The sequence below is a fragment of the Magnolia sinica genome, chromosome 10 (assembly GCF_029962835.1).
Source record: "Magnolia sinica isolate HGM2019 chromosome 10, MsV1, whole genome shotgun sequence".
Taxonomy (NCBI): domain Eukaryota; kingdom Viridiplantae; phylum Streptophyta; class Magnoliopsida; order Magnoliales; family Magnoliaceae; genus Magnolia; species Magnolia sinica.
Window position 1 is genome coordinate 87,762,937 of NC_080582.1, and position 21,770 is coordinate 87,784,706.

Genomic DNA, 21,770 nt, shown 5'->3' on the forward strand with positions numbered 1-21,770 from the left:
AAAATAATTATGAATGTTTTAATGGTGCACAGCCCCTCCTCACTTCTATATGTGCTGTGGCCGACAAAAGTCAGGGATTGACTTGATTTTTGAGACCTAGGCCCACGATGGAATGGTGCATCTAAATAATGGGGTAGATGTTTGAAATGCATCACGATAGCGCCCACACAGCTTGACCTTATGGGACAGTCCCATCAACCTGAGTGCAAAGTACCTTTTATATATATAATATATATATATATATATATATATATATATATATATATATATATATATTGAACATCAACACTGTGCATTTGATGGGTCCCTTTAAATTATAGGATACGTCGAAAATCTGTATATGTAACTCGAGTGGGCAATACCATTTAAAAATCACGCGCAGACATGCCTAAAACATATAAAAGCATTTGGTGGGGTCCATATGAAATTTGAATGTGTCTGAAACTTGGTCTAACTCTCATCTAAGTGGGACACACATAATGGATGGGCTGGATTTGTGAACCACGTCCCGGTGGGCCTAAAAAATGATTATGAATGTTTTAATGGAGGATAACCCCTCTCAACTTTCGTATGTGGTGTGGCCCACAAAAGGCACGGATTGACTTGATTTTTAAGCCCTATGCCCATCACGGAGTGGTGCATCTGACTGATGGGGTAGATTTTCGACATGCGTCATGGTGGGGTCTACACAGCTCGACCTCATGGGAAGTTCCCATGAGGTCGACCGCATGGAACCTTTTCCCATATATATATATATATATGAGAGAGAGAGAGACCCTGTTGATTTCTTCATGGCCAGAAATAAAAACACTGATTGAACGATCTTCTCCCTCTCTCTCTATATATAAGAACTCATATCAACAGACCATCATCTCTCTCAATGCTCCCATAAACATGGACCCCACAAATCGCACCCACAATTCCAGCGACGCCCGCATCACCGTCGAAATCTCAGAACGACCCACATCTTATTCCGATCAGGCCGATAGATCGGTCCCCTTGCTTCCCCACGTGACCCATACACGATCAAAGCCATCCGTCTTCGACAATCTCCGTAACTTCCATATAAGTCTCCGATGGTGGACGCTCGACCACTCATCATGGATCGGAAAGGCCGTATCCTACTTGGCATTCGCCACCCTCTCCATCGCCATACCCATCATCTGCATCCTCTCCGTTCATGTCCCACACGCCATGGCCCCCGGCATCGCCTTCTACAAGCTAGCCCAGATACCTGAGTCAGCCCACGCAGCCATCGCTTTCTTCACACTAGCCCGCTTCTTCCACCGCTACGGCCTCCGCCATCTCCTCTTCCTCGACGGCCTCCAAGACGACTCGCTCTACGTCCGCCGCGGCTACGCCCGCGAGCTCGACCGCTCCTTCCGCCACCTCACCTACATACTCCTCCCGTCGTTCGCCGTCGAACTCGCTCACAAGATCATTTTCTTCTCGATGGTGTCCGTGAAGGTTCCATACGTGCATGCACGTGTACCATGGAATTCGATCATGTTCGTAGCGGTTCTGGCGTCGTGGGTGTATCGGACGGGCGTGCTCCTGCTTGTATGCATGTTGTTTCGGCTCACGTGCGAGCTACAGATACTGAGGTTAGAAGGTTTTAGGAAGCTGTTGGAGGGATGTGGGTCAGATGCAGGTGTAATATTCAATGAGCACATGAGAATAAAGAAGCAGTTGTCAGTTACAAGTCATAGATATCGGGTTTTTATCATTGGGTGTTTGGTTACAATCACAATCAGTCAGTTGGGAGCTCTGCTGTTGGTATTGGCTTCAAAATCTGAGAAGAATTTCTTCAATTCAGGGGATCTTGTGGTAAGCCAAACGAGCCCATCATGTTTATTTATTTTAATTAGTATGAGTACGGTAAGTTATGGTCCGCATGGTTGCATCTGGACACTTGAGTAATTCAATTGATTGATCTGGACTGTTCATGAGGTCTAGTACATGCTTCATGGGCTACCATAAAAAGATCATGGAGATTGGATGGTAGGATCCATTTGTAAGTTGTTCTTATCTTTTATAGCAGTCCGTTTTCCAAGTACTGACGGAATGGTTAAGATCGCCTGATAAGATCGATTCTTTGGATGTATAAGCATCCATGATAGTTTCCTACAAATAAACGGCTTTGATTGGACACATTTTTATGTAATCAATCCTGACCATCCATTTTATAAGATACTGATCTAATGGTTAGAATCGTCCAAATTGACGCAATTTTCTCATGGTAGCACATGAAACGTGTGCTGACCTAATGAACAGTCTAGATTGAGTGATTGAACTGTACTAAATGATAGTTTTCTCTATTTTAGATATTTAATTTATGAAGTTAATACTTATATATGTGTTTAAAAAAAAAAAAAAAAAAAAAAAAATACATATTATTTTGTGTAGGTGTGTTCGGCCGTTCAGCTGAGCGGTTTCTTCATGTGTCTTATGGGGGCCACACGGATCACACATAGGGCACAAGGGGTGGTGGCCATCGCTACAAGATGGCATATGCTCATGACATGTGCCTCGAATGCTAGATCCAACGGTCTGGATTCAAAAAATCCGGAGCCAGTGCCAGCGACGGAGGGATTCTTGGTGTCCACTTGTGGGAGCGATTCCGAGACGTCGGACACTTTGATCGTGTTTCCGACACAAGATGCCTCTCCCTTTGAAACCAGGCAAGCTTTAGGTGAGTCCTTCATTTTTATCTATTTATTTATTCCTCCCCGCAAAATAGTTCAGATCTTATAAATGCTTAACGAGAAATTATATTACTGCTCTCCATTATTCTTTTCTTTACAAATTGGAGACTGGAGAACTGTGGGACCTACGTGGTATTTGTCTTATTACCAACATATCCAACGTGTGCACATCTAACATGATTATGAATCTATATCCTCTACTCGCCACAAGCAAGAAAATCCAACTTACAGCAATCTGGATGGACCACATCATCACATTGCCAGCAGTGCTAACAATGTTTAGTGATGACATTTTTTTGCTTACGACAAGTAGAGAATCTAGTTTCCGTGTACCATTAATCACAATGAAAGAAAGCATGTTTTTTTTGCTTGTGGTAAGCAGAGGATCCAAATTCCATGATTATTAGATGAATAAAAAATACAGCAAATCAAAATCATAAGGTAGACCAATCTACAGAGATAATATGTACACCAATTCCAGCGGTACAGCTCATATGATGATTTGATTGATTTTATTTTTAGTTTGCGTTATCACCATGGTGGGGGTGCAGAAGTTAGTTGTGTTGGATTTTATACATACACTATGTGGACCCCACTAGTCTTGACTTTCTCCTATTTTAAAGGAAAAATTAGATAAGAGCATTTTTATAATTTCATCCATTTAAAAGCACCACATCCCAAGCATTATTTCGTAAACTATATTTTCCCAAGTAGTAAAAATTTCTTATTTTTAAGCTTTTCTTGTGACTAGTAGGGAACCATATGGTGCGTGGTGCACATGACAGGATGACTTATCAATTCAGTCCATCCATCTATTGGGCCCTCGTACAATAGCTTATGTTTCAAAAATCAAGACTAGTAGAGAATCCTAATATCCCATCTATTAATTATCTTGTGGCCGTTTTTCAAATGTTATGTTCAATAGCCATAACCATCAGATACAAAATAAAATGTCTAATAAATTAATGTAATTTTCAATATATCTGACATTTGATCACCGTGGATACTATCTTCACATGGACATATATTAATATAGGCATGATGTGGCGGGATTTGATTCGACAGTAAGCAAATTTTACCACATCATATCTATATTGACATCCATTTAAGCAAGGATCGTACCCATTGGACAAGGATCAGCTCAGTCCAGGAGGGGGCAGTACCCAATCCAGGTCCATTTCAGTCCATTATGCAAAAATGCTTAAGGTGATGTTTTGCACACCAATCTAGTTGGCATACGCATGTGAGATCTTAGCCATTCATTTAGTGGGCCTACCATGAACCTGCCCTGTCCAAATAAATCAGACCGGTGCACCCATCAAGTCGCCCACCTGTGATATATGGACTGCAAGATCGAGTGGACCTGTTGACATTTCTCACGCAGATGTAGCCCACCTAACACGACGATGACAATGATGACAAGGAGTGTTGATTGTGGGCCCCACCTGATGAATGGCCTGAATCTTGCACATGTGGTATCAGCACGAGTTTGAATATTAAAAAGATGGCTCTGTATAATTGAGGATCCAACCGTTACTTACACATCCAGTTATGTCTGAAATGTTGTGATTGGCAGTGACGTATTTACAGCACAACAATGGAGGAATAACGTTGTTTGGATTCCCACTTGATCGAGGATTGCTCCACACGCTTTTTGCATTCGAGTTCTCTCTGGTGTTATGGATCTTAAGCAAAGTTGTTGTTCTTAATTGATCTTTTTCTCTCTCTCTCTCTCTCTTTCTTCTTATAATGGTGAGATTAAAAGGTTTTAATGATATTTGGAAAGAGATTGTATAAAAGGAACATGGAGTAGGAAACCATCTTCCTTCATGTGATATAATTAGTATCATGTTTCCAGACTTGTAGTGGAAGTGTACAAATACAACTTGTTTGCTTGAAATGAACTCAGATTCTAGCAATCTTAGCAAGGAAAGAGGAGGCCTGATTTCTCTAGGATGGCGCACCTTGGTGTGTGTACGATATCTAAACTATCTTGGGAGTGGATTCAGTTAGGTAGGGGTAATAATGAGTTCTGTTAGACTGTGATGTGGCACTATTTCATTGGCGTAGCAGACATGACAACCTTTTGAAAGTAGGTGGACTCGTGAGATTTGGCTGCAACCGAAACCAGCGGTGTGGGTGAGACACTGACCATAGGACCCACCTTGATGTATTCATTGTATATCCACGCTGTCTATCCGTTTTTCTATCTTCTTTTACTATATGGGCCCAAAAATGAAGCAAATACAAATTTCAGGTGGACCACACCATAGGAAATAGTAGCCATTGAATGCCTACCATTAAAAACTTCATAGCGTCCACCGTAATGTTTATTGACCATCCAATCTTGGTAAGGTCACACAAACCTTGATGAAAGGAGAAAAAAAAAAAAACAAATATTAACTTGATCTAAAACTTTCATGGCCCACAAAAGGTTTTCAAAGGTCAATATCCATTGTTTCTTGTGGTGTACTTTACTTGAAATTTGTATTTATTCCATTTTCTTGAATATTGCCTAAAATAAGCTCTAAAAATAGATGATATAATCAGGGTCTCACTCACATAATTGGTTCTGGGTTGCAGCCAAGTTATGCTCTAACAGGCTCAATAACAAGCATTTGACATGCCAATGAAATTCAATCGTGTTATAGCCTAACTCAAGTTGGTATTATCCCCATAGTGGAGTGTCAACCTAAATGCTAAATACTAAACCCTAAACCCTAAATCGTAAACACTAACCTTAAAAGAACCTTAAAAATCTCAATCCTAAACTCAACTCAACTCAGCCAAAGTCCTAAAACTCCAAACCTTAAACCCTAAAACCTCAAGTTAACTTGGTGAGTCGACTCAGTGAGCCAACTCAGTCAACTCACTTCGTCAAGCCCAATCATAACCGGCCCAAACCAAAGCCCAAAACATGGCCCAAATGGAACCAAAGGTGGGGCACAGTTATCAAACCAAGAGGCAGGGCCTCCACCCACTTGAGGGAAGACTCCTAGCAAAATAGGAGGTCCCATGAGGGGGCCGGGGTGGCTCCCTGGTCACCGCCACCTATGTGGTATGCTTTCTCTTTTGGACAAACGCCCTCTAAGCATGCAAAAATCCATTTTACAAACTCCAAGTGTGCGATCAAAGCGTATTTATTTCGATGCTCATCTCCTTATCCAAATTCAATATTTTACCACCCAATCCAATCATGGAGATCTTGCCATTTGGCAATCTCCAATCTCAACCATCAGCATCCCTTTTAACCCTAGACGTGATTAAAATTACTAGAAAACCAAGGGTATGGGGCTACGAATAGCCCCCTTCCCTTCTCACTTGATCATCAACTCTCATTTCAACAATCCCTTCTCATCCAGAAGTCCCAGAGAAGCCTTAGCTACCTAGTCATCCCTCCACCAAGGAGAGTAAGGGAGAGAGAGAGAAAGTCCAACCCTGGTCTAGTCTAACTTATCCAAAGTCTAAATTTCTTGAGCCACCCAAGTCTTAGTCCAAGCCACTCGATCTAGCCTTTGCAACGCTACCATTCATTCAACCATTTAAACTTCAGTCAGTTGCATTTACTTCTAAACATTAGTATCATGCAACCTTTACTCTCTTCTCAACTCGCATGCTTCTCAAATGCACCATCATTGCATTGCATTACATCGTTTTCTCATATCTAATTGGCGGGCGTATGCTTTATGACTTACCGATATAATCGAAGCCTTCTCACCAGAAACCAAACCAGTTAGTCGTCATTTTATCATAAGCATCAATACAGCATCAAGCATCTCATATATCACAATTCCAATATACTCAACTTTCAGTCAGTTCAAACATATGCTTTGCGGCTTGCCAATATAATTGAATCTTACTCATCAGAAACCCGTATTGATTCAGTCATCGCATTCATTATATCATATCTTTTGTATATGAGAATTAATCATATTCCTCGCAAATTAATTAGATATTGTGAAGTAGAGACCACACATATATACAGAAAGAGTGGGTGCCTAACACTTTACATATTTGTAACAATAGTCCCTTACTCAGAATTTATGTAACGCAAACTTAAGAGTCATTTTAGGACAAAATATTTATGGATTCTTAATTCTAAGTATTTTTACAGGGTCTAATCGACTATAGATTCAAAGTAATTAGTTAGTGGCGACTCTAGTAAAATAAAATGTCATCTTAATCATAACACCCCAAAAGCCTTAGAAAGAGTTAGCCACAGAAGCGAGTCGATTCCCCTACTTGGGATCAGTCTTCCATACCCACATGATTTAAATAAATAAAAATATTTATGAGGGTGCTATTTTGTATGTACAGTAAACATGATGTTTCTCACATATGGAAAGAGTGGATCATATAATTTTCTACCTAATTTCAATATGAAATTTACATATTGGTACCTATTTCAAAAAGGTTTTGGAAAATCTACCTCGTTAGTCAATATGATTGTCATTTAACTACCTCAGGTTTCTTTAACCAATGATTGTTTGGCTCCACCATGATATTCATGTAAAATCCACCATAACTAACATATGTGTCACCTCATGTTAAGTCAATGGCCTAAAAATACTCTTATCCATGATTCAAGTAGACCACATGATTGGAAACAATGCACAAGGCCATGATCACCTTCTAAATTATTTCCATTAGTATGGCCAACCTAAATCATGGATGGCCCTGATTTTTAAGCCCAAGCTAAATTTTACTATGACATCTAATGAATGGAGTAGATTTCATATATTCATCACGGTGAGACCAGTAAAAATTAAGGATGAACATCTCTCCCAACTATCTTCTTTAGTATGGCCCACCTAAGTCACGAGTCATCCTCTTTTTTTTTCTCTCTCTAAGCCTAAATTGAGAATACGTACACATCTAATGATCCCAATATATTTTGTACAGACATCATGCTAAGTCCTACAAAACTCAAGTTTAATCATCACTCTCTTGTCATGACGGAGATTGATAAGTAAAATAAAAAATAAAAATTGCAGGAGGCATCCCTTTTGATTTTGATGCGGCCCACCATAATATTTATGTATTATCCACTCCAACCATTAGATATTTAATCTCATACTAAGTGACAAATTTATATATACGCTGAGTTGTGATTCTAGTGGGCACCCAGAGACAACAGTTGAGAGAGAGATATGCAACCTTAATTTATGTAAGACCCACTATGATAATTATATAAAATCCACTCCAACCATTATATTTCACACAAAAATAATTCATGTGGCTCAAAAATCATACTCGTCAGTGATTCACATGGGTCATACTAATGAAAATAATTTGGAGTGCAAGCATTGCCTTATATACCATTTCAATCATGTGGTCCACTTGAATCACAAATAAAGCTAAATTTTAGGACATTGGCCTAACATGGGGCTGACACACCTGGTGGTCAGATGGATTTTACATAAACATCATGCTGGGCCAACCAAGCCACTAACTTATTTGTCAGTTAGTGGAGTAGCTTATTGAAAACCTTTTAAGAAAAGGTATTAGAATGCAAATTTCATAATAATTAGTATTTTTTTTTTATCAAATTCCCTCCTGTAAACCAAACCTATTGACATGATAGGCCCATGGATCGAATCTTGGGCCCAGTAATTAACTGGGCTGGAGTTGGGCATGCATCAACCTAAAAATCCAACCTAGACCACTGGGGCCTCGACAATGGGCAATGGTCCACTGGGGCCTCGACAATGGGCAATGGCCCTTCTATGAATGAGCTGGACTTTGGACATGGTTGCCAAAAGCCATTAAAGAGCAGGGACATTCTCGTAATTTTAACTAATTCCAGACCCTCCCTAAATTCCCATCTCCGCTCGCTCTTGCTATTAGGGACATTCCCGTAATTTTAACTAATTCCAGACCCTCCCTAAATTCCCATCTCCGCTCGCTCTTGCTATTATAGAGAAAGGAGCAAATGGCCCTCTCTTCCCTCTCATTCCGCCCCCTCCAACACCCCTCCCTCAGCCCGACACGTGTCGGTCGGGCCAACCCCCTCCTTCCATCCAGACCGACACGTGTCATCTTCCCCCCCAACCCACCGCGCCGGACCCGCCTCAACTCCGTCCAAGGGCAGCCAAACAACGGCAGCAACCCGGTGGAGAAGGAACAGGAACCCGAAAAACCCGTGGAGAGCTCCACAGCGGGATTGGAGAGGGCTAATCCGGATCTAAGCTTGATTAAGGAAGCAATTAAGGAGAAAGAAGGTGATCTTTCGTTGAATGGAGTAGCTGAGGAGATAAGGGAGATCGAGTGGCCGGTCTTCGGCCGGGTCTTGGGGACGACCGGAGTCGTCTTGGCGGTCATTGCCGGTTCGAGCGTGGTGCTGCTAACAGTCAACGCGGTCTTGGCAGAGCTCTCGGACCGTGTTTTCGCTGGGAAGGGCGTCCAGGACTTCTTTGGATAGAGTGGGTTAGGGCTGCAGCCAAGAGGATAACAGAGTCTCGCCACGTGGCAGCTTCGAGGATTTTTCTTTAAAAAAAAAAAAAAAAAACTGAATTATGTTGTCTGCTGTATTGATTAGAGCTTCCGATTTTTTTTTAAATTCTTAGAATCTGGATTTTCTCTCTCATTGATAGCGTTTGACAAAGACTGAATTTTTATTAAGAGTAATTACTCTTTTATACATAATACAATGCCGAGAATAGCAAAAAAAAATCAGGAATGAAATATACAGTTACATATCCTAAATATAGTCTAAATATACATTCGGATATCCTAAATATATTCTAACCATATATACACTAGCCAAAGAAAGACGAAATCAGAGCCTAAAATCAAGGCAAGAATAATATCTATCACTAACACTTATTAGAAGCAATCCAAACTGTCTTTTGGACAGCAATCCTGGCCGTTGGATGTTTCTATTTCCATGCTTACTAGATGCTGGCCGTTGCTGGTATTCCGATTGAAGTACCCTTCCATTCAAATGGATTGTTCCGATGAAGTTTACATCATCCGACGCGGATTGCCTAGGTGGGGCCCACCGTGATGTTTGTGGGAAATCCACGCTGTCCATCCGTTTTGCGTTAAAAAAAAATAAAAATGAGGCAGATCCAAAATTCAAGCGGGTGGCACGCCGGGAGTAGGGAAATACGATTGAAATTCAACTCTTTGAGTTACACCGTGATGTTTATATTCCATCCAAACCGTTCGTAAGGTCATTCCGACTGCGATGAACTGAAAACGGAAAAATATTAGCCTGATTCAAAACTTTTGTGGCCACACGAATGTTTCAACGGTCGTAACCGCTGGAACTTCCTGCGACAGCAATCGGCACCCTGCGTTTTTTATTTGGAAACGTGAGGTGACCAGCAGGAGCAATATCCAAGCCATACAGCAGGTGGGGCAGCAGGTGCAATATCCAAGCCATACATCAGGTGGGAAGGACCGTTTATATGTTCTCACCCAAATATAATTCCAGCCCATTCAGCAGGTGGGCCATGATGTTCTCGGGATTTTATTTTATTTTTAAAAAAAAAAAATCAGTTAGACGGGCAAGAAAACATCGACTAAGTTTTTTCAGCCATGTTTTTCTGGGAAATTGTGGCCCATCTGAGGACTGTACAGACGTCATTCTTCGGCAAGAGCATCTAAGTAACGGTACCCCACTAATGAATGGATTGGATCTTACTCTAATATGCAATGCTAATATACATAAGCTACCTTGTTAGCTTATGTTTGGCATTCTTTTGGCGGGATTAATTCCTGGATTTTGCATTCCTATAGGCCAGCATGAATTTTAGGCCTCAAGGAGAGTAGCAGCAGTTAAGAAAGTTCTGAGAATTAAAAACTTTCTCACGGATTTTGGAAGAGAGCTCCTTTTGAGGACTAGATATGAAATCCAGGATTTCAGAGGGCTGTCCAAAAATTATTTGGATTGAAAACCCTAAATTTCAAAATTCCTAGCTGTCAAACAGTGCACTAAGCTTTGCATACGTATATATTTGTATTGGATCCAATACAGCCTCATTGCAATAAACTCATCAGTGATTCCATGGAAACATCCAGTTTTGGAATGCTTTCCCACCAATACAAAAACCGCTTTCGGATGTTGCATTTTCACTACATTCCTCCCAACCTAATTTTAATGGAATTTGCCATCAATTCACATCAAGGTAGATAACATCACAATACATGCTATTATTTCTGATATGCATGTGGTTAAACTCACTCATACACTAGTATCATGCATTCGAACAGTATCTTTAAGCTTAGCTCTGCCATTATTTCTTCAATTTCAGTTCCCCCATGCCATCCATTGATGGTGATCTTACCTTATGCATGGTCCAGATCAGTCCAATCAGCTACCTCTAGCAATGAAAAAACATATGAGGCCTCGCCGGTTCGCACAGGTCCAGAGGAGGTCCAAGAACAACAAATCCATAGTTCCAGCATTCAACTACCCCAACCACCCCATGATTTTCACAAATAATGAGGAAATTCATTAGCTTGAGGAGAATAAAATGTTTGAACATTTCCAAGCCCACACATGCGTACAAGTAAGATAATGGGCATGCAATCTAAGCCATCCATCAGAAAGGGTACCACTGTAGATTGCATGTCCCAAGAATCTGGTGTCCACTAGTCGGGTGGGCCACAAATAACTACAAAAATGTGGTTGCAAATAAATAAATAAGCCAAAGTTCTCTAACCCAGCAACCTATTTCTAGTATCTTGGCACACCACCTAAATGGACCACCTGTACATCAGGGCAGTAACAGCTACATGGTAAGGTCCACCTGACGGATGCCTTGGACATATCACCTGTCTATCAGGCTGGCATAAGTAGAGGCCTGTGCATTAGCTGACTTGCAGTGGGTGTGGGCCTAGCAAAGCTATAAAATGTTCTATTTCAATGAAATACTCTACACTCTTTTACTAACCAATGCCCTTTTAGCATCAAAAAGACATTTTTGCTTATGATAACTATAGGAAGTGGGTATTTTTCACAAAGGTGATAATTCTAATGGATATCACAAAATTGTGTGCATCCAAACCTGCCTTAAAGTTCATGGCTCAAAGAGGAAGTCTAGAGACAAATTACCGTTATTTCAAGTAATCATTTTCCTTGTTGGTTTCGATTCAGAATTCTCGCTATGGGGTTCAGCATCATCCATGACTCCACAAGACTTTCTCCGCCTCAGATTTGCCCCCTTGCTAAGTGGGGCCCAGATCAAATTCCAGCAATAGAGATATTGATTGATTTGTAGAATATCTACAGCTTGATTAGTCAACAGAAATCAGTCATCAGGAAATCCAAGAAACCGGTTTATGAGCTTAGCAGCTGTTGCGGCGTCTGCTGGCGGGTAAGGAATGAGAGACTCCAAGTCCATACTCCTGATAACTTCATGCAGTGTCTGAGGGCGGGCACAAAGGAGATGTTTTCTCTCTGCTAGTTCTTCAGCCAACTCGCTTTGATGATTGTCCATCAAATCCTCGTTTACAACCACAATTAGAGGTTTTCCCAAACGTAATGCCTCAAATATGCTCCCCGACCCTGCACAATAACTAAAACGATTAATACCTCAAGATTCTTTTAGAACCTTATTCCACTAACATCATCATTTCACTAAACACAAACGAAATATGCAACCAAATGGGGGCCTAATGATGTGAGAGAATTCCATTCATGAGGAATTATATGAGCTCAACTCGAAGGAATGCGTACTTCCTCAGGTTCTCAGTTTGTACAAGTTTCAGTCCATGGTTCAGCAACCCAAACCGTTCAGCTGATGTGACCCACCTTGGACGTACCATGCCCAAAAACATCCCAGATAGGAAGATCCTTCTACCTCCCAGATATGAGGGGGGAAAAGGCAGAAATTTAGGTCCATATGTTTAGGTATATTGTTTTTTTCTTAATTTAGAATAATTCACTTTTTATACGTGGCAATAAAGATTGGAATTTCAAAAACGAGATAATTGTAAACACCTCCCCTCTAGTTTGGATGATTACAAGTACCTCCCCTCTGCCCAAGGGTTTTTTTTTTGTTGTTGTTGTTGTTGTTGTTGAAAGATGAGAAACTTTATTAAAAAGGCAGCAAGAGCAGAAAAACAAAGAAAAAACAAAAAACAAAAGGAAGAAAAAGAAAATACACCGGCTACGGCCCCAGCCTCTACCCAGAGCACTGACCAAATTATGGCGCCCAATCCCTGAAAAGGATCAAAACCTTAGAGAACGCAGCTGTGGAATAGAGACCAAGGTCCCTAAAGACGCAGTTGTTTCTTGCCGCCCAAACCGCCCAAAACACAGCTAGCAAAAGACAGTGCCACTTCCTTTTTCCAATGGCTCCACCAGCCTCCGCATGCCAACAGCAAAACAGATGGTCCACATCAACGGGCATAGCCCAGTCCCCTCTGCTCCAGGTTAAGCGGAATATGCACCAAATGACAAAAATATCCTTGTCCCAGGAGTTTCTTTTGCACGCATGTGGAGCCCACTGTTATGTATAAATGATATCCAACCTGTTCAGCAGGTCTGTCAACGCTAAATATTGGATGCCCAAAAAAAAGTCAAGATAATCCAATCATTAGGTGGGCCACACCCACACAAAACCTCCAAATTTAATGAGGTGGGCCACACCTACCCAAAAACTTCCAACTCTACATGGTGGGCTACCTGATGGTTGGATAAGTATATTTTTTGGGCTTCCCATTTTCATGGAGTGACCATGCTGAATAGGTTGGATGGCATAGATGCACTGTGGTAGGCCCACACGTCTAAAACTAGTTACCTGTGAGATAGGGTAAAATGGTCAACTTGTAAAAAGTAACGATGCTAAAAGACTGTGCAGGGAAATCTGCAACAAATGTGTATACCAGAGGTGATGTAATTGTAATAGTCCAAGACTAAAGAGGACATGTTTACAATTGTCAGAAACCAAAGGGGAGTTGTTTAAAATTATCCGTCAAAAAGACATGCAAGTTCAAGGAAAAGACATTCTCTTACAGAAATTATCTGTCAAAAAGAAGCATGAGTTCAAGGAGAAAGCACTCTTACAGAGGGAGAAAACCTTATTATGATAATAATAATAGTAATATTATTTAAAAATAAAAAATAAAAATAAAAATCAAACCCTTTAAATTGTATGGTGAGTGCAAAAATCCATTCTCCTCTTCTTTGTATTTTCTTTCTCATCCACCTACATCACTTAACCATCTACCTGTGGAGCAACAATTGCAGGGTTAGGATTATCCAATCAAGCACTTTGGGGCCATCAAAACAACGGCCTACATCAGCCAACCATGGGCCCCAATTGTACAAACTGAGGATTGAGGATGCTATGCATAACTCAGGTTCAGGCTCATCAATATTCCTCTTCCTAACATATAACTCATGTGACTAATCATGATTACTCATCTTAACTAGTCACAAATTAGCTAATCTATGCATATTTGATATCAAGCGAAAAGAACAAGAAAAAGAAATCAAAATTACCAAATCCATATTTTTGACTTGTAACGATCTTCACAACAATCACATAGGTATCTCTGTCTACAAAATCAAAATTCCACTAGGATTTGATGACAGCCCCAATCCAATCAGACTTGAAACTTCATGGGATATTATTCAGTCTTTCAAGTCCAAAATGCTAGTGTAGTATGATTCTTCAGTTTTTCAAGTTTTCCCGACTTTTAAAAGACCAACTCCCTTGACCAAAGTCTCGGTTGAATCAATCAGCAAGTCCCAACATGTTCAATGAAGACCTTAAAAATTGAAAAAGTGATAGTCGACAACTTCAGGAAATCATTGATAATCAGCAGAACCTTCTTTCTATGCATGGGCAGATAGGTTTGAGTAACTCGAAGAGCTTAATCAATACATAAGTCAGCCTAATAGGTTACTTGGTCATTAAACATCTTGAAAAATACCCAATCTAGTAAATAAAGACCTTGAAAATTCAGGCTATAACAATAAGCTTTTTTTAAACTTGGAAATCACTGAGTACTTGTCCGAGCTTCTGAGTTGGTTATGATTGGGCCACATGAGCCATGCCTGAGTTGAGTTTTGAATTTTTAAAACTCAATAATAATCATTCATATTACTGATCAAAAAGAGGGAGAGAGAGAGAGAGAGAGAGAGAGAGAGAGAGAGAGAGAGGGAGGGAGGGAAAATCATTAAAATCATTAGGAAGATAATAATCATTAAGAAGAATAGCTTTATCTCCAGATGATTGATTCAGGACTAGAACAGTTGAGATTGCAGCAAACAACAACCACGTTTAGAGTGGGATAGAACCTGCATGACTGATTATAAGAGACGCAGATCTCATGTAGTCGGCAACGCTTGGAGAAAAGGCAAAGTAGTCCACAGCCAGAGATCCATCTTCTCCTGAAGTCTGCATTGAGAGAAAATCTGTCAGATGTTTCACTTTTTATGTGATGGAAGCAGCTATTCCCTCCCTCCCTCCCTCCCTGTTTGGAAAGACATGGGGGCAGCTATTGCTGCATCACATGAAAGAAAGATACTTCTGAAGATACCTGTTTTCATTTAGAAGAATGCATAGAATTATCTAGTGGCGGCTTCAAGCAAGGGTAATATACTAAATGCAATCTCCATGGTGCTGGTGTAGCGAAATTACCAAAATGTCATTTTTTTGCTATGGAGCATTCAGTTATTTTAGGAAAGAACTAGAACTACTCCGAACGCATCTGAAAATTATATTTTCACCGAGTGGAGTGCCCATCGGCAAGTGCTCAATTTGGCTGTTTGCTGCATTGAGCTCACTTGCCATTTTGGGCTGATTTTAAAGACTTGCTCCATTCTTCTCAATGCCAAACTAGCTTCCACACTTCCAAGCCAATAAGGCAGGCTTTGCAACTTGGTGCAGCGTGATGAACAGAACCCGCATCAAGAAGGCTTTAGTGTCCCACTTTTTCTTCCCCAAATCACAAGCAACATATGTACATGAAGGCCCCAACATATATTCACAATGCTCTCTGACAACAATTGATAGTCACTGGTATAATAAAACAATATAGATGTGGCCTCACAGTGGGACCAGCCTTTTGAACGGGTTGGATGTTCCAAACACATGATAGGATGGAAATTATCCACCAGCAGGACAGTAGACTAGCCGTCCAGCTAAGATCTTCAGTAGGGCCAACCTTTTGTATGGGTTAAATGTCACACACACATGATAGGATGAAAATTATCCGTAGTAGGATGGTAAACTAGCTGTCCAAATGGGATCCTCACCATAGGTCAACCTTTCAAGGATGTATATCACACACACAGATAGGATGGAAATTATCTGCCAGTATGACAGTAAACTAGCCATCCAACTGATTGGACATGGGCATCTCCTTCTCTCTCCTAAGGTTGAAGTGTGCATCATTTCCATTTGAAGGGGACGGAATTGGGAGATTCGCGGTAATACTGGAGAAATTGAGTAGCAAACAATCTTCTTCAACCCGTGTGCTTAAAGGTAATGGCCGCACCTAGCCAACAAAATGAAAGAAGAAGAAGAAGAAAGGTGCTGGTAGGTTCCTACTGAGGACTTGATCAAGTCTTGTCCACTTGTCAAATTGTTTCCTCTTCTTTTTTTCTTTTTTTCTTTTTTTCAAACAGGTCAAAGCCGTCCAGGTTGGCATCTTTATAAGAAAAAAAAAAAAGGTACTCATTGGGAGCAACTCCTGTTCTGAATTTACCTCATTTTAATCTGTTTCAAAAGCCAATGAGATGAAGCTGAATATATGTTCAATAGAATAGAATGTTGGGGTCCAAATGCAAGAAGACTAAAAATTTATGTGGGATTTCCAATATAATTGCAGCTCAAGCTGTCTACATTCCATTTCACATTCCAATCATGTAAAATTTCAACATGCAGTAGTTGAATTGTAAAGTCCAACCATGTAAAGAAACTGTAGTGCAAGACCATCTGATTATCCAACGGGAGACCATGAGTGGTCCCACTGTTGATCGATTGAAGATTGTGCCCACTCAAGGGTCCTAATTCAAGATCTGCCCACTAAAGCATCCAGGTTGAGGATATGGAGCATGTCAGGCTTCAAAATTGAGTCAGTGAAAGATCAAGAGTATCAATGGTCCTAATGAATGATCTTGACAAGATCAATGGTCTGATTAACCTACGGGGCCCCTAAACACAAAAGAATGGCTACCACCAATTGGACTACGAGGTCCCTTCTGATTTTCTAGATACCGACCCGCCTTGCCAAAGAAAATCCCTTCTGATTTTATTAATGCAAAAGAGCACAGATCTGGGGCATCTAAATAGAGAGAGGAGGTAAATCGAAAGGTTGGAGATAGAAGCTTTAATAGGAGTGATACAGCCCCCTAAGAATAGGAGCTTGTTTTTTTCAAGCAGACAGCCTTCTCTCCATTCTTTCCACTGTACTATCCAAAAGGTGCACAATAGGTTTACCAGGCATAGAGGGAGCCCTAGATAGGTAGTGGGAAACGAGGCAGATTTACAACCGAAGAGATCTGCAAAAGCATTGTTCTCATAAGGGGATAAATTAATCCCAAGCAGTTCACTTTTGGCAATGTTAATGTTTAAACCTAAAACAATTTCAAACCAATCAATGGCTACTTGCAAGGTCGCCACATCCGATTCAGAGGCTTGACAAAAGAGAAGGGTATCGTCTCCAAATTGCAAATGATTTATCAAAGTTGGGAGATTAGCAATCTGAAATCCTTTGAAGAGTCCGTCCTCCTAGCCTTTGCTAAGCATACAACTAAGAGCCTCAGCAGCAATGACAAACAGGAAGGGGAAAAGGGGGTCCCCTTGACGGATTCCCCGAGAAGAACTTTAGAAACCGAAGGGGGAACGGTTGATCAAAATCAAAAATTTGGCTGTGGAGATACATGATCTAATCCAAAGTCTCCATTTCTCACCAAATCCCATTCTGCAAAAAAAGATAATCAAGAAAAGGCCATTCAATGTGAACATAAGCCTTTTCCAAATCCAACTTGCAAACAATACCTCTTCTTCTCAATTTAAGACATTAGTCAAAACATTCATGAGCAAGCAGTGCATTGTCCAACATTTTATACCAGCTACGAAGGCACTTTGATAGGGCAATATTACCTAGGGAAGGACCTTTCTTAACCTTTGACACAAAATCTTAGCTATGATCATGTAAACACCACCAATCAAGCTAATCGGCCTAAAGTATTTCAAGCTGACTGCTCCTTTAATTTTAGGAATCGAAGCAATGAAAGTGCACCCAAGTTCAGACGGGAAACTGCCAAAGGAATAAAAATCGTTAGCAAATTCTAAGAGCTCAATCTTGATGAGGTACCAAAAGGATTTGAAAGAAGCCATTGGGAACCCATCAGGGCAGCCAGGGGCCTTATCTCCTCAAGATTATCCACGGCTTGCTTGATTTCATCCAAACAGAAAGGGGCTTCCAACATGCCAGCCAACTCCTTAGACAAAGAGTCAAAGTGCAGGTTATCGAGATGGGAGCTGGATAACCTTGAGGTTAGAAGGGAATGAAAGAACTCAACAGCAGCTTTACAGATAGAATATTTATCCTCTAGCCTAACACCATTAACAGATAGGGAAGAAATGCAGTTGGCCCTCACTCTTGTGCTTGCGAATAGCGTGGAAGAATTTAGTGTTTTTATCCCCCGCTTCCCCTAACACCATAGCACTCTACCACTATGACTTCCATGGAAATCAACACAAGAATCAGGTGGTGGTAAACAGTCCTCAGAGCCGCATCCCTGCACCACACGTCACACCAAAAGTGATAAATCTACCATTTCCCATCTCCACAGCCACCCTTCATATATTTATGATATGTTGATTGAACTAGTTATTCTTTGTTCCTGAAATGGGATTCAAAACCTAGGAGACTGATTCTTTTACATCCACTTTGGTTTGACTCCTTGAGATATTTTGTATTGTGAATCAGCATATATATCCAATTTTACTCATTATTTCCTATTTTTGTCTGCTAATTGAAAAAGAATATGCTAAACTGGAGCATCCTGGCTGGTACTTGATCCTCAAAATTGGTATGTATTCTTATCTAACTCAGCAGATCAAATTCCATCTTTGATTGCTCTATCAATCTACTTATGCACAAATGTTCATCATCGTCAACACACTAATGACACCATTCTATATGCATACACGATTAAATTTATTTATTTTTTTAAAAGGCTGGTGATTTCATCGAAGCTTCCTCATAAGGGATCGTTTGGATGCCTGTAAATGGGGCTTAACTGTAAATGGTTTACAGTCTGTGTTTAGATGCTAAAAAATCATTTACAGCTTTCAGCCCCATTCGATTTACAGGCAAAAGGCTGTGATTTCATTTACAGGACTTGAACAATTTACAGGCTATCCAAACACAGACAATCATTTACAGCTTACAGCCAAACAGGACAGGCTGTAAATGATTTACAGGCATCCAAACAACCCCTAAAACTAATTTGAGTTTGCTAAGAGAAGACAAAAGCAGAACAAAAGTTCAAAGATGTGAAGGTGGATCAGATACCTTTGAGGGAGTATATGTTCCACGACCCATTTGAATGAGAAGATCAGTGTAGCCTTTCCTGAACAATTCTTCTTTACCTAGCTGAGAGTCCACCACCTTGACAAGAGCATCAAAACAAGTGGTGCCCACAGTCACAAATACTATTTTCTTCGATCTTCCACTGTCATCAGCTTCTCCCATTTCTTCTGAAGTATGTTTTCTCAAATTTCGAATGCTGATTACATTGAACACAGAAATTCAACAAAAGGGAACAATTCAATGATGAAAATAATCGATGACAGAATAGCCTGTTTGACAGAATTGGGGGATAGGATGTTCCAATCTCAGAGATATTTGGGGCATGGTCCTTTCGGGGTGGGCTGCAGCAGAACAATGGCCTAGATTACCCAAGTATGGATAGAAATTGAAAATAAAAACAGAATAAAACAGTGTGTACTGTGCAAAGTCCTCGATGGACAATGCCCCATAAAGATTCGAGATGGGAAGATCTGAGCCACTAAAACTGGGCGTTTTTGTGCGGACCGATGCTTTAGGGCCTGTTTGGATGCCTGTAACTTTTCTAAAATGTAACAAAGTTACAGGTGACTTTGTTACAGTTGGTGTTTGGGGGAGGAAAGTCACAGGTAACTTTCTCTCAACCTGTGACTTTCTTACAGGAGAAAGAGGCGAAAATCTTACAGGCACTTTGAGTCGTTTTTCAAGTTACCTGTATCAAAGATACAGGTAACGGTTGGAAATTTTGAAATGAAAATCGTTGGGAAGAATCGCACCTGCATTGAAGGAGCGTACCTACCTTCTCAGACGGAGTGAAGGCCTCCGTTTCCCTCTCTCAGTCTCATTCTCCCTCTCCCAGTCTCCTTCTCCCTCTCCGATCCAGCTTCGGCAGGGTTAGAAAACCCCTTTCTTTCTTTCCTTCCTTTTTTTATGTTTTCCTTTCCTGTTTTTTATTTTTTTCAGGCAGTTAAGCTAGAGGCGTGGGTAATGTCCGATGGTCTGTGGGGTCCACCTTCCTGTATTTGTTTTATCCATGCCGCCCATTCATTATTTTGGATTGTTTTAGGGCTTGATTCCAAAAATGAGGCATATATAAATCTCAGGTGGACCACACCAGATAAAATAGTAATGATTGAAAGTCCACCATTAAAAAACTCCTTGAGCCACTGTAATGTTCGTTTCACATCCAACCTGTTCATTAGGTCAGAAAGACCTGGATGAAGGGAACAAAACAAATATCAGTTTGATCCAAAACATCAGTGGCCTACCAAAAGTATTCAATGGTGGGCCTTCAATCAACATTGTTTCTAGTGATTTGGTCCACCTGAGATTTTGATGTACTTTATTTTTAGGTTGATTTCTTAAAATGATCTAGAATAATGGATAGATGGTGGGGATAGAACAAATACATCATAGTGGGGCCCACATTCCATTGTTCATTTTGTATAAGTGAGGCTTGCTGTGTCAGTGCAACTTGTCCCGTCTATGTTCCAAATCTGTTTCAACCGTATGGTTTTTTAAACACTCCCAATTTCTATTTGCATTGAGATTCATGCATGTTTTAGGGTGTTTTGAAATTGAGTGCCCACTCCATTGTTAACATATCCATTTTCCAACGGTCCCAAGTTCCATTTGCATCTGGATTCTTACCTGTTGTCAAATGGTGAGAAATCAAGGGTACATCGAAGTGTTAAGATATCTAGTTTTTAACTATCCCTTGATATTGGTCCATTTTAATAATGTCCCACTCTGAGATTTTAAGTGCTAATGCAGAAATTGGTGGAAGCAGCTTCCTATGCTTGTGATTTCTCTTTAACTGATTCTTGTCAGCAAGAGTCACTCGGAAATTTTTGCTTGGATATCTTACCTTAAGCTTTTTTTTTTTTTTTTTTCCTACATTATATGCATTTTGAAAACGTGAGCCCACTTTTATGGCCCACTTGTTGATTTGTTTAGCCTAAGAATCAACCAAACTATTCATTTACATGGGCTTAATAAAATGAAATAACTTTATCTAATCTTTTTTACATGTAAATCTAATTTTTCAACGATTCCCTATTTCAAGTTCTACTTAGCGTGGATATGGAACTTATTACCTGTAATAAAGTTACAAGTTATCCAAACACAAAAAATAAGTTACCTGTAAGTAAGTTACAACTTATATCCAAACAGGATTACAAGTAACTTACTTACACCTATGAGTAGGTTACATGTAACTTTCTTACAACTTAAAAAAGTTACAAGCATCCAGACAGGTTAGTTTCATTCATGACCATCTCCTTGCAGGCAACGAGATGAAAGGTCAAGATTTCCACATCGGCATTCTTGGGTCATGGCCGCATCCAATATTTCCCAACAGTCTAGATCACTGATCCGTGGTGGGCCCACCGTGGATAGCGGGTTTCTCTGAAAACCCATCATCCATCGACCGGATACGCCACGTAGAGAGAGGGGAGACATACAAATGACAGCGATCGTCAATTGAACATGAGAAAGTTATGGTTTTCAGAAGACAGGGAGTGATGAGATTTTGGGGTTCGTAAACCCCAAGCAACTACTCTTGCATCGAAGAAACCTGGCGTA

General features: G+C 40.5%; 2 protein-coding genes across 2 annotated transcripts; one reads left to right on the top strand and one right to left on the bottom strand.

Annotated features, from left to right (window-relative positions):
- Positions 1-773: 773 nt before the first annotated feature.
- LOC131217599 (uncharacterized) lies at positions 774-4,609 on the top strand. The gene is made up of 3 exons (XM_058212539.1): positions 774-1,827; positions 2,407-2,692; positions 4,282-4,609. The coding sequence occupies exons 1-3, from the start codon at positions 895-897 to the stop codon at positions 4,416-4,418; spliced, it is 1,356 nt and encodes a 451-aa protein (XP_058068522.1). The 5' UTR covers positions 774-894; the 3' UTR covers positions 4,419-4,609.
- Positions 4,610-11,545: 6,936 nt separating this feature from the next.
- LOC131217600 (uncharacterized) lies at positions 11,546-21,770 on the bottom strand. Its single transcript, XM_058212540.1, has 4 exons — positions 21,650-21,770; positions 19,194-19,407; positions 14,962-15,061; positions 11,546-12,219 (listed from the first exon to the last, which is right to left on the bottom strand). Exons 2-4 carry the CDS (start codon positions 19,371-19,373, stop codon positions 11,963-11,965), a joined length of 537 nt encoding a protein of 178 aa, XP_058068523.1. The 5' UTR covers positions 19,374-19,407; positions 21,650-21,770; the 3' UTR covers positions 11,546-11,962.

Bases quoted from the DNA above. Each gene is read 5' to 3' on its own strand.
- LOC131217599 (XM_058212539.1), top strand. From the start codon at position 895: ATGGACCCCACAAATCGCACCCACAATTCCAGCGACGCCCGCATCACC. The intron at 1,828-2,406 runs GTAAGCCAAACG...TATTTTGTGTAG, and splicing joins TCAATTCAGGGGATCTTGTG to GTGTGTTCGGCCGTTCAGCT. The intron at 2,693-4,281 runs GTGAGTCCTTCA...TGTGATTGGCAG, and splicing joins TGAAACCAGGCAAGCTTTAG to TGACGTATTTACAGCACAAC.
- LOC131217600 (XM_058212540.1), bottom strand. From the start codon at position 19,373: ATGGGAGAAGCTGATGACAGTGGAAGATCGAAGAAAATAGTATTTGTG. The intron at 15,062-19,193 runs GTATCTGATCCA...CTCTCAATGCAG, and splicing joins GAACATATACTCCCTCAAAG to ACTTCAGGAGAAGATGGATC. The intron at 12,220-14,961 runs GTTCTATCCCAC...GTTATTGTGCAG, and splicing joins TCTTATAATCAGTCATGCAG to GGTCGGGGAGCATATTTGAG.